This window comes from Myxocyprinus asiaticus, chromosome 41 (assembly GCF_019703515.2).
Source record: "Myxocyprinus asiaticus isolate MX2 ecotype Aquarium Trade chromosome 41, UBuf_Myxa_2, whole genome shotgun sequence".
Classification (NCBI taxonomy): domain Eukaryota; kingdom Metazoa; phylum Chordata; class Actinopteri; order Cypriniformes; family Catostomidae; genus Myxocyprinus; species Myxocyprinus asiaticus.
The window spans coordinates 38,093,456-38,105,464 of NC_059384.1; the positions used below are offsets into that span (position 1 = coordinate 38,093,456).

Below are 12,009 nucleotides of genomic sequence, written 5' to 3' on the forward strand. Positions count from 1 at the left end.
GAGCTGCTCTACACACAGTGAGCAAAGTTGCTGAAAGCAATGCCTGGAAGGGTCTCAGAGTTATTTCTACTCCGATGACGTCATGGTTAAGGGCCGTTCTGTTGTGTGCCTCATCCAATAGGAGTTGAGAGTTTGATCCTTTAGTGAGCAAGGCTTCATGGGATTTGTAGTCTGTTTTGGATTCCCTTTGTTTGATTTTTATCAGTAAGATTTATGACTTTGTGTGGGCCTCAGTCAGGTTTTATGACTGTGTTAGGCCTGCCTTTGTCTTCTATCTAAATACATGAGGCCTAACACTGCATGGCAAATATCAACTTGCTTGATTAATCATAACTGGCTGAAATTAGGCATGCATCCTCAAAATGTGTTTGTGCTAAAGTTTACCAAGTTTCGTTAAGTATAATGTTCACAAGATAAAGGTCAATAGACTTATTGACTTATATGGACCATACTTAAACATTTTGACCTGTTACTCCGAAGTGCTTTGACAAATCAAAATTCTTTTAACAACTTTTTGTCAGAGGGGTCTATAGATGAAATTGTATTTTATTTTTTATTTTTTTGGGAGAAAATTCAAAATGGCATAACATTTTTTGTTATAAGCGAAAACATAAATATACTTATTATTTTCACTGACTTAATATACTGAGTGACTGAAAATAACAAGTTGCTGTTTATGTTTACTAATGTTTAATGAAAAAAGTGCTTACGGCTTTTAAAATTAATTAATAGATTTATCAAAACATGCAATAAGTAATCCAAAAGTAATCAGATTAGATATCCTAAAAATTGTAATTTAAAAGATTACAGTACTGATTACATTTTCAATCATGTAATTTGTAATCAGTACCAGAATATATTTTAGAAGTAATCTACCCAGCACTGAGAGCAGACATTTTACTTGGTCAAAACTTTTCTCCTTTTGGAAACAGATAACAGCATACAACCCCACCCCCAACCCCAACAACCACGTAAGCAGTTGTTTGTACATTCTACACTGAATTAGTGTGTTAGAACTGTTCACTTTTAACAGTTGAATCGATAACAGACTAATGTTTGTCTGCTGATCTAAAAAGCCAAATTACATTTTATAAAAATCTTTATGCACATTTAATATGAACATAATAGCAATAATTAAAAAGTAATATTCTATGAGTCACTTTGGAGTACCTGATTTTCTTTGAGAACCTGAAAACATTCTGAAATTCACAGAAAAACATAGTATGTCACATTATAATCTAGGTGAGTTCTTAATAGTTTACTGGATCAGAAAACACACTGTTAATGACTGCGGCAGTCATTCAAACTATCAACACATGACTAGTTATTGTCAAGTACATAAATATGTTTGTGTTGTTGTGGATGGTCACAGGTGATCCAGACCATCAGTGCAGTGGATAAGGATGAGCAGCCCAGTGGTCATCGATTCTACTTCTCTCTCGCTCTCTCTGCCACCAACAACTTCACCATCAGAGATAACAGAGGTAAACTGGCCACACCATGATAGAGAATAACAGGCACATGTTCATAAGATTAAACACTGAGCAAGTGTGGACAGTGACTGCAACACTTCTTATGGACTGTTAAATTGTTCATGACCATTTAACGTAAAGTGTTATTTCTGTGCCACTAGTAGCACTAAATGGAAATACGAAAATCTTTTGGTCTGAGTCGACCGACTGGTTCACCCAAGGTGTGAGTTTGGGGCTGGACTATCTGTTTGCCGACCAATGGAAGAGAAGGGAAATGTTGAGGACACCTGTTTTCTGTTTTGCATTTCTGTTTGGTGCCAGTAGTGGTGCAGTAACTACACGATTCACCTTTAATACATTTAATTCAGTTATGACAACTCTCAGAATAAAATTTTTATGTAATACAATTAGGGCTTTTGATTTATCACATTAATTCAGTGTGTTGCACTTATCCTTAGATATAGAATAAGTTTAGGGTTAAGTTAAGTTTGTTTTTAGGGTTAAGGTTAAGGGTGAAGTTTGGTTTATGTAGCAGGAGAATTGACCATACAAGAGAGGTTGTATAGTATGAAACAGCTGACATTTATTCCACAACTGAATATTTCATCTGTTTAGACTAGAAATGTGACAAAAATTTATACATCACAATTTTTGTTTGGATGTTGACAATAAAATAAAATAAAATAAATTTCCCCTTCAATTGTCTTTCAATGAATTATGAGAAGTCTTTGTAATGGTCTTTTTTAGGGTCTTTTTCCTTTTATCCGGGTTGTAAAAATAAAGGTAAATAAAACTGAATTCCCAGAAGGCTTATCTGTATTCCTTGCTTGAGATGCAATTGATAACGCTCCAATGATGTTTTGATGTTTAAAGCAATCGGGCTCACTTCTTCACGACGCCATCTTGGGTGTGGAGTTCGTACTGGATAGGCTTGCCATCTCGTTCCGCAAATTGTTTCTCACTCAAAAACTGCATCTGACGATTGCAAATGAAAATATTGTCACAGTCTGTCTCCCTCGTGTTTCCTAGGACTCTTATTTTGAAGTGTTTCCCCCGGACTACGTTACCAGTATGCATTGCCCTTATCACCATCATCATCTGTTCCTCATTGTTCTCACCTGTTGTCAATTCCCTCATTAGCTCTTGTTTGTATAAATACCCTTTAGTTTTTGCATTCCTTTGTCAGTTCTTGATTGTTGTTGTTTTGAGTTCCTGTTTGTTGTATCTCTGTCATCATTTTTATTAAAGCCTGCACATAGATCCTACATCTCCTGTCTCATCTCAACAACTCTCCCCAGGAGAGCCGGCCCAGTATACATGCTATCTAAGAGCTGGGGTAGGTGCTCTGCATGTGGCGGTTCCGTGTAAGGCTAACCCCATGCGATTATATATCTTCCGCTAATTCGTTTCCCTGTTGGCAAACTGCGTCTTCCTTGGGCAGAGCCCCTCTGCCCCAGTCTCCATGTTTGTAGTAACTCCTCCCCCATTGGGCAGGATCTACCTTGAAGATTCTCCACATGGTTGGAAAGACCATGTGACGTATTTTTCCACTTAAATATCCCCCCCTCTCTTTGGGCGAGGTGTGGTCTCCGCGGTGTCTTCCCCTTGGGAGGGACACCCCCCCGACTAGACCTGGTGGCCCAGTCGGATAATCCCCCTTTTTTTTTTTTTTAGGGAGTGAAAAAAAAGAAGGGGAAAAGAGGCCACGACTGGGTTAAGCCTGTCTCTATTTTTTGGGTAGTCAACTTGTCCCCAAAAAGGGCCATTCGACACTCATAAATATGTTGGGGGAGGTTACGTGTCGATCTGGTGTGCTGGCTATGAGGCATGCAGTAGTCTGCCCACCACACACCGCCAGTTCACGTAACACAGTTCAGCCAATTGTGGTGTTTCGTATAGGGACCCCTAGTGTCACCACATCGACACAACGTCGAGTGAGTGACAGATAGGGAACATCATGGTTACTTGTGTAACCTCCGTTCCCTGATGGAGGGAACGAGACGTTGTGTCCCTCCTGCCACAACGCTGAACTACCCGCTGAAATGGCCAGACCATATATCGGCTCCTCAGCATAAAACCTGAATGAGTGGTTGCATACCAGCTCCTTTTATACCCGTATGTCTGGGGGAGTGGCATGCAAATACCACTCGCCAATTTTCATTGGCCTTTCATCAAAAACCAGAGGTGTCTCGGGCTCCCAAGAGTGACCCCTAGTGTCACTACATCGACACAACGTCTCGTTCCCTCCATCAGGGAATGGAGGTTACACAAGTAACAATGACGTTATTTACATGATCTGCTTCCATATTACTTGAACTTTATTAAAGTTATAATGCATTAAATATAGAATAACTGCATTTAACTGTGTTAAACTGTGTTTCCTTTAAAGACGCTGGACACGCAAGTTTTGCTTCAGCGGAGTGGCAGCTCCACTTATTCCACAACAAGTGTGCTTCTGTATTTACTTATATTGTATTTTTGCATTTTAATTCCCTCATACTTTGTGATCTACATCACCTGAAGCAGTGAAAGTTTAGAGTGCATCTGGACTGTGAGCTGTGTAATTCTCCCTCTCCTCAGTCAGGCGCAAGCTGCAGTGCTGTTCTCGCGCATCATCATAACAGTTTAAAGTGATCTCATGTTACGTTAAATGAGATCAAACGACTATTCGACAACTAAATTTTTTGTCTACAATTTTTTACATTTTTCAAATGCAAAATTCACATTTTTCATTACATGAATTAGACTGGAAGTATTGTGACCACATTATTTGGATAATTTTTGTCTCTTAATACATGTGTTTGAGTTTTACTCTACATTTAATAACCAGAAATGCTATGCAGTTCAAAACTGTAGGTTAATTGCTTCGTTATTCGTTATCTGCCTAGTTTTTTTTAGTAGAAATAAATTTTTGCTATTAACCGATGTAGCACCAAAGCTCAAGAACATTGATTATTTTTCACCCAGGTGTAAAGAGCACCTGGGTGAAAATAGTCTATTTGCATCATAGAAATCTATGACAAGCTGTGTTGTGAGTATCGCTTCAGTGGCAAGTGGCGTAATGCCGGTGAGACTGTGCCTTACGCCTTTCAATTTCACATTTGTCGCATCATTTTTCACATACTTTGTCCTGTCTCCACTCTTATAATTTTCTTTAATAATTATCATAATAATACATAAAAATGAATATAAGTAGTTGGTAGTTTTACTGTAGTAATATTGAAGTAACCATGTTTAATTTTGTGGTTACAATTATTTTACTACAAAATACTATGGTGATACTATGGTTATTGTATCTTTAGAGGACGTCAGGACAGATCCTTGTTCCAATCTTTTTCTCTTTTTTTTTTTTTTAACTCTTTTATCCTCATTTCATGTCATCAAAGACACACACACTTTATTTTAATAAACGTTCACTATTTGAAACTGTTATGCCAACATAAAAGTCTAGGACACATAATACCAAACATTACTGGACACCTTCTGTGGTGCAAACTGGCTTAGTAAAATAAAATAAAAAAAACTTTCAATGCTGAAAATATGTCTTAGCATTTGTTTTAAATGTTTTAATTGTTTTAATTTTAAAGTCATCTATATCAAATATTAAAATGTATGTGAATAAATGTGTAAATGCAATAAAAGGCATGCCACATGTCTGTTGGGTACATTTTACTTCAAGTTAAGATGAGATAACATAACATCAAGTTAGTTGATGACACAATCAAACGCTCTAGTTGGGTGTTAAAGGTAGGCTATTATCTATCCCATCCCCCATGCCAACACAGACAAAGGTGATGTGGGGGGTTGTGACACTCCAAAAGATTTAAGGAGATCTGGACATTTCGATTTTCATCCAGCTCTTTGGAAAAATATCATCTTCATGCTTTTGTTCTCTAAAATATAATTAAGTTGAATAATAAATCTCGCAATCATGAATGCTGCCACCATATGTGACTGTACCGCCTGTGGTTTTACCTTTAAAACACAATGGTGGCAACAAATATAAGTTAAATACCATGTATAAATTATATACATTATAATAAGAACAAATGACCAACAATGATCTTACAGGACACAGTGTCGGTACCAGGCACAGCGCAAAATGGAATGAAATACGAATAAAAACCATGCAATGCTGAAATAATGTCTGTATTTGTTTTAAATGTTGAAATTTACTTCAGCAACATCAAATGTTATTATATATGATCAAATGTATATTTATTATAAACAAACAATAAGAAAAGAAAAGCGAGGTTCAATCTGGCAACCTTTTGCATGAGAACCAAGCACAGTAGCCCTGAGCTATCAGTCCACATGTGTTTATTCAAAGAATGTGAGCTTTTCTCTACTCCATATCATCCTCTGTAACTTTAAAGGCATATCACATATTAACAACAAAACAAGCACATACAGGTATATATATATTTGATTATGCTTATGAGCGGGGTTTCAATTGAACCACTCTATTTTAGTCTATCGCTACTGACAAGCCGGGTCAATTATAACACGGATTAACGCTGTTACTAAGCTATAATGTTAATGCTGCCATTAATTTTGCATTGATAAATCGCCTTCTACACTTTAAAATGTAATGCAGCACTTTTCGTACTGCTGTCTCCTTAAGATGAATCGTTTATGATGTTTTATGCTTTGGATAAAAGCGTCTGTTAAATGAATAAATGTATATGTAAAATGTAAAGAATACAATACATATAATAATATTAACAATAGTAATCATAATAACTCACTTTCTTTGTACAATGGTGCCAAAAGTGTCCCTTTGCGTATCCTGCCGGTGATTTTGCGAATGAGTCTAACGTGTGAGAATCTAAAGTTTTACCACTGTGTTAATCCCTGCAATAGTAAGGGTCATTCTGGTTGGATACCCACTGTATGAAAACATGTTAATCACATCGCATTAATGAGATGCACATGTTGAGCATACAATAATAGAAAACTCACTCGAGCTCACTACAAAAATTCCTTTAAATATGCTCCTCCATTGAAAATGATACAAGAAAACTTCAAAAAACACATATTTACATAAAACAAACATATTTAATGCTACCAATACAGCTTAATGTTTAGTCCACATATTACACTGCCTTTAAGATTTATTTTTATTTTTACGTACAGTCAATTATTATAGCTATTATATCTTTCTCTGCACATAAATGCAGCAAGCAATGTCGGAAGATGTTATCCACAACCACTGATCTAGAGGTAGCTTTCGCGTTTCACTGATAGTTAAGGTTTTGATTTGACTTTAGGGAACTGATCCAAGACCAGCAGTTATGGGCCACTTTATCCAGGAGCAGAAAGCAACAGGCGAGGCGGTGAAAAATGAGAATTCCCCTACAAATTGTCTATTGGTCTTCACCAATCAAACGCTCATGTGTATGTTGGAGGCATGAAAGCAGAATGCTGCACCTGCAAACTAGGACACACTGATTTGTAAGGTCCCAGAAGTTTATTCGTTTTGATGGAGGGATTTTGTGTGTGTGTGTGCTTTGTTTGCCAGGATACAAGAAAATCTGCTTTGCCAATTTACAGTATTATTAGGCTTACTTGTTCAATAGCGGGTGCTCTAATGATCATCCGTAGATCCAGGCCTGCACCCTTCCCTCTTGAATCAACTTAAATCCCTTCATGATTTGATTAATGAACCAAATAAATGAATTAAATGTGCCAAATCTTGTGAATCCAACAAACCAAGAGTGTTGTTGAAACTTTCCAATACAGTATGAACAAATGAAATCACAGGTTTTCCCAACTCAGGATAATGAAAATAAACACATGGTCTTCAAGACTTTGTAGACCTTCTGACAACATCATCAATGGCATTGTCTTTCATACCTTCATCTATTTGTGACTCATTTACATTCTTATCATCATTACATGTATTTCCCCAAACCTAGCATAGGTACATCATCATCCAAAAACGAATTAGCTTGTTCTGGACAAGGTGACAATTCAATCTCTTCACCAAAAGTCTGTTCAACTGGGACAGCAGATTTTTATCACCAGCTTCAACACTTTTCCTTAGTCTTCTCCTATACTAAAATAAAATTAAGGAATCAAGAACAGAAAGCTCTTCTTGAGGATTGGACTGATTTCCCACTGGAAGAGTGACAGGTGTGCATTTTTTTTTTTAATGTCATAGATCTTTGCAAACCTCTTCTGAGTGAAAATTGAAAGACTAACAGGAAGAGGAGTGTACTCATCATCTGAGGATACTTTTTTCTTTCTTTTCTGTTGGAGAAGGGTTTTGTCTGGTTCTAGGCCTATGCACAGACTTTGGCTTAGGAACTTCTACATCCTCTTCAGAGAGATAACCACAGGGAAGCCACAAATCCCTCTGTAGGGTTCGAGTTGGACCCTCCTCAACCAACAGGCTGGACTACATAGACATTTAGATCTCCCATTTTCATTGCCACAGTAGACTCCCATCTGTTTGCCAACTTATGTTTACTGCGCAAACAAAGATTTCGGACCAAGACTCAATCCCCCACTTCAAGAGTGGACTAAAATTAAAATATATAAAATCTCACCAATGTGTTTTGTCTTTTTCACCAAGAGTACCCAGCATGTTAAGCAGCATAAGGTTAAAACACTTAACTGGATTATATCTTGGGTGATATGGACTTTTCTGATACCAGCCAAAGCACAAAGCTCTTTAATGGTGTTGGGCTCAAAATCCTGCAACTGATCGCAGTGTAGGCACTCGGGAATGCCATAATTGACAAGAAGTCAAGTAATTTTTATTTGTATAGTGCTTTTCACAACACACATAGTTTCAAAGCAACTTTACAGAAAATCATGCATTAACAGAAAATGAAAACTGTATTATCTATAAAGTCTTAGAGTTATCATTGTGGGATTTGTGATGCCATGCGAGAAGCAGATGTGTGAATCACAAGCTCTGCGCACTTTGCTAGTTTTTAAATTATTTTCATGTTATAATCCGGTGAAATTCAATACACCCAATTACATATTTTCTCTTTGAAGTAAACATGGCAAAGAAGTCAAAATCCTCAGACTCTGGAGACATTAAAAGACACTTACGTGCTCAAGCTGACACCCCCGAACAGGCCGTGAGCCGGGGACTCGATTTGGAAGGCACATCATGAGAAGAAATCCAGCATCAACTGTCCAACATCTGACTTGGAGGATCTCGCTGTAATATGTCGATCAATTACGGTGATGGAAACAAAATTCTCTGAGTTGGTTACAAGAGTGTCAGTTGTTGAGAAACGGATCAATCATCTGGAATCATCGGAAAGGGAATAATCCACTAATCTGCCCGCATCCAAAACAGACTTGGAACACATTTTGGAAAAACTGAAATATCTTGAAAATATGAGCCGAAGGAACAATATATGAATTGTGGGAATTCCTGAGCATGAAGAGGGCAGAAATATTGTTAAATTCCTGGACGAGCTCTTCCCGAGTCTGCTTGACATAACAGGCCATAAACTGGAAATCAAGCGAGCTCATAGAGTCCCGGCTCGTGGATCTGCTGAGGGAGACAGGCCCCAATCAATTCTGGCCAAATTTCTGAGATCATCCGATAAAGATCTCGTGTTGCACCAGGCGAGGAGCAAAGGAAAGCTTTCTTGGAAGAATCACAATATTTTCTTGTTCCCTGACTTTGTGAATTCAACAAGAGAGAAACGCAATCGGTTCAAGAAATGTAAGAAAATTTTACATCAATGGAAGATTGCTTTTGCATTGATGTTTCCGGCCAAACTGAGAATAGAAATTAAGGATGGTCGTAAAGTATTTACATGTCCAAAACAGGCACTCTCCTTCATAAATACATTGGAGTGAGTAAGCCATTTGATGTTTCTTATATTAGTGGTTTGACTCACTGAACATACACTCAATTGTCTGAGGAAGCTGGGCGCTGTTTTTTGTTTCTTTTTGCGTTGGCTCCGCCTAGTGGCTGGAGTTCCTTCAAGAAACTTTTGCACAGACGGAAGATCATTTTTACATTGAAATTCCCAGTCAGATTGAGAATGGACACTATGGATGACTGCAAAATATCTACATGCTCACATAAATGACGTCTTTTATAAAGTTGACGGACTGAGTAAGTAATGATGTATTTTTTTTTACGCAGCCTCTGAGTGAATTTGACTCACTCAATACACACTTGATCATCCGAGGAACCGGGATGCCTGTGTTGTTTCTTTTCGTGCTGGTTCCGCATAACGGCTGGAGTTTGTTTTTGTGGAATATTTTTAAGGGACATTAGAATGATTACGTCATCTGCCATACTCATAAACAGCCGGCTCACTGAACAATTGTTTGTCTGTCCAAGGAAACTGAACGGCTTTATATCAGCTGGAGTTTGTTTTGTGGAGTAACACACCTTTGAGACAGTTCTGTGAATGAATGTACATGTTCTTTGTGTTTATTCTGCCTGTTGGCTGGGGTCTGTTTTACAAAGTATTTTCTGTTATGTAATTCTGCCTCACAAAATTTGTGCAGAAGCACCGGACTTAAACAATCCGATGGCAAAGTTGTCACAGAGACTCTCGTATGCATACATGGACCTTCTGAGTTTAGAGGGATTGACGCCGGTTAGCGCTGTCGTGCGTGGGGTTAATGCGCACATTTTTATTTTTTCTGTTTGTTTTGTTCGGGGTTTGATTGTTGCATTAATGGGGAATGTTGTCGGTATACCGAATATATAAATTGTGTGTCTTGTTTTTGACACACAATTTTTGTTTTTTATTATATCAATATGTCAAATGTTAATATGAGTGGATTGTCTCTCTCCTCATTGAACGTGAATGGGTTGGGGTACCCCATAAAAAGAAGGAAGGTTATTTCTTTTCTTAAGTGTAAGAAATATGATATAGTGTTTCTTCAAGAAATGCATCTTTCCCCGCAGGAAGCTGAAAAATTTGGGAAGATATGGGGTGGACATGTTTTCTTTAGTGCTGGCTCAAGTAAGAGAAGAGGAGTCATTATACTGATAAATAAACATCTACAATTCAAATGTCTCAAACAAATTAAAGATAAATTAGGAAGAGTCATTTGTTGTTTTAGGAGAAATTCAGGGGCAAAGGTTGATTTTGGCTAATATTTACACACCTATCGCTGATGATCTGGGCTTTTTTATAGATCTTGAAGGGATGTTGCAAGCTGCTGGCACCCCTCATGATACAATATTGGGAGGAGACTTTAATCTTTTGATGGACTCAGTCCTTGATCATAGTGAAGCAAAAGTGTGTAAGCCCCTTAGAGCAACATTGACACTTCACAGGATGTGTAAAAATCTTGGTCTTACAGATATTTTGAGACTTTTGAACCCATCTGGTAGGGACTATAGATTTTTTTATTCTAGTCCCTCATTTCATCTGTTGTGGATTGCTCTATTGGAAACATTTTAGTCTCAGATCACACCCTGGTGAGTTTAGAGATTTTGCCACATATGGAGAAAAATAAATCATATAGTTGGCACTTTAATGTATCCCTTTTGCAAAACCCTGATTTGCAACAAATGTTAAAGACCGAAATCAATGTTTATATGGAAACCAATTGGTCCTCAGTATCCTCTGTGGGTGTGGCTTGGGAGGCACTAAAGGCGGTTCTTAGGGGTCGGATCATACAGTATGCCTCATTCATAAAATAATCTAAAGCACAAGAACTCGTGGAGTTGGAAGGGAATATTAAAAGTGCAGAGGCAGAGCTCAAGTGCCGAATGTCATCTGATGGCCTCAGATAATTGACTCGATTGAAATACAAATATAATGCTATTTTGTAGCAGAAAGTGGAGTTATTGTTATTCAGGGCAAGACAGTCATACTTTGAGTCAGGGGACAAAGCAGGGAAGCTTTTGGCAAGATATATAAAGCAGAGAGAGTCTTTTTCTATCATTCCTTCAGTGAAATCTGCTGGTGGTGAAATATTTATCTCAGCCATTGATATTAATAATGACTTTAAAGAATTCTATCTTGATCTTTATAGTTCCACGTCTCCGTCTACTGATGAAGATATTAGAAAATTTGTGGAACCATTAGAACTTCCTAAACTGACTACTGAGCAAAAAAATTCTCTTGATTCTGAGATAACCTTGGAGGAACTTGATGAGGTAATTACGGGCAGATGGTTTTGCTGCTGAATTTTTTTTAGATCTTATGCTACAGAATTGGCTCCACTTATGTTAGAAGTAAATACGGAATCATTAAAGAACGAAAAGCTTCCTCCAACCATGACACAGGCACGGATCAGTCTGATTCTTAAAAAGGACAAAGATCCAAGTGAGTGTAAGAATTACCGTCCAATTTCCCTGATCCAGCTAGATGTAAAAATTTTGTCAAAAAGTTTGGCTAACCAGTTAAGTAAAGTTATGACATCTCTTATACATATAGATCAAGTGGGGTTTATTCGGGGCTGCAGCTCTTCTGATAACAGTAGGCGTTTCATTAATATCATGTGGTCAGTAGCTAATGATCAGTCTCCGGTCACTGCCATCTCACTTGATGCTGAAAAGGCGTTTGATATGGTAGAATGGGATTATCTTTTT

The 12,009-nt window shown here is 37.7% G+C and overlaps 1 protein-coding gene across 1 annotated transcript in view; it reads left to right on the forward strand.

The window, feature by feature from the left end:
- Positions 1 to 12,009, forward strand: part of LOC127432012 (cadherin-7-like) — a 284,601-nt gene that overhangs the window by 250,208 nt on the left and 22,384 nt on the right. Inside the window, exon 9 of the mRNA XM_051682740.1 lies at positions 1,373 to 1,484. Coding sequence (XP_051538700.1) covers positions 1,373 to 1,484 — 112 coding nt within the window. The remainder of the gene's footprint in view (positions 1 to 1,372; positions 1,485 to 12,009) is intronic.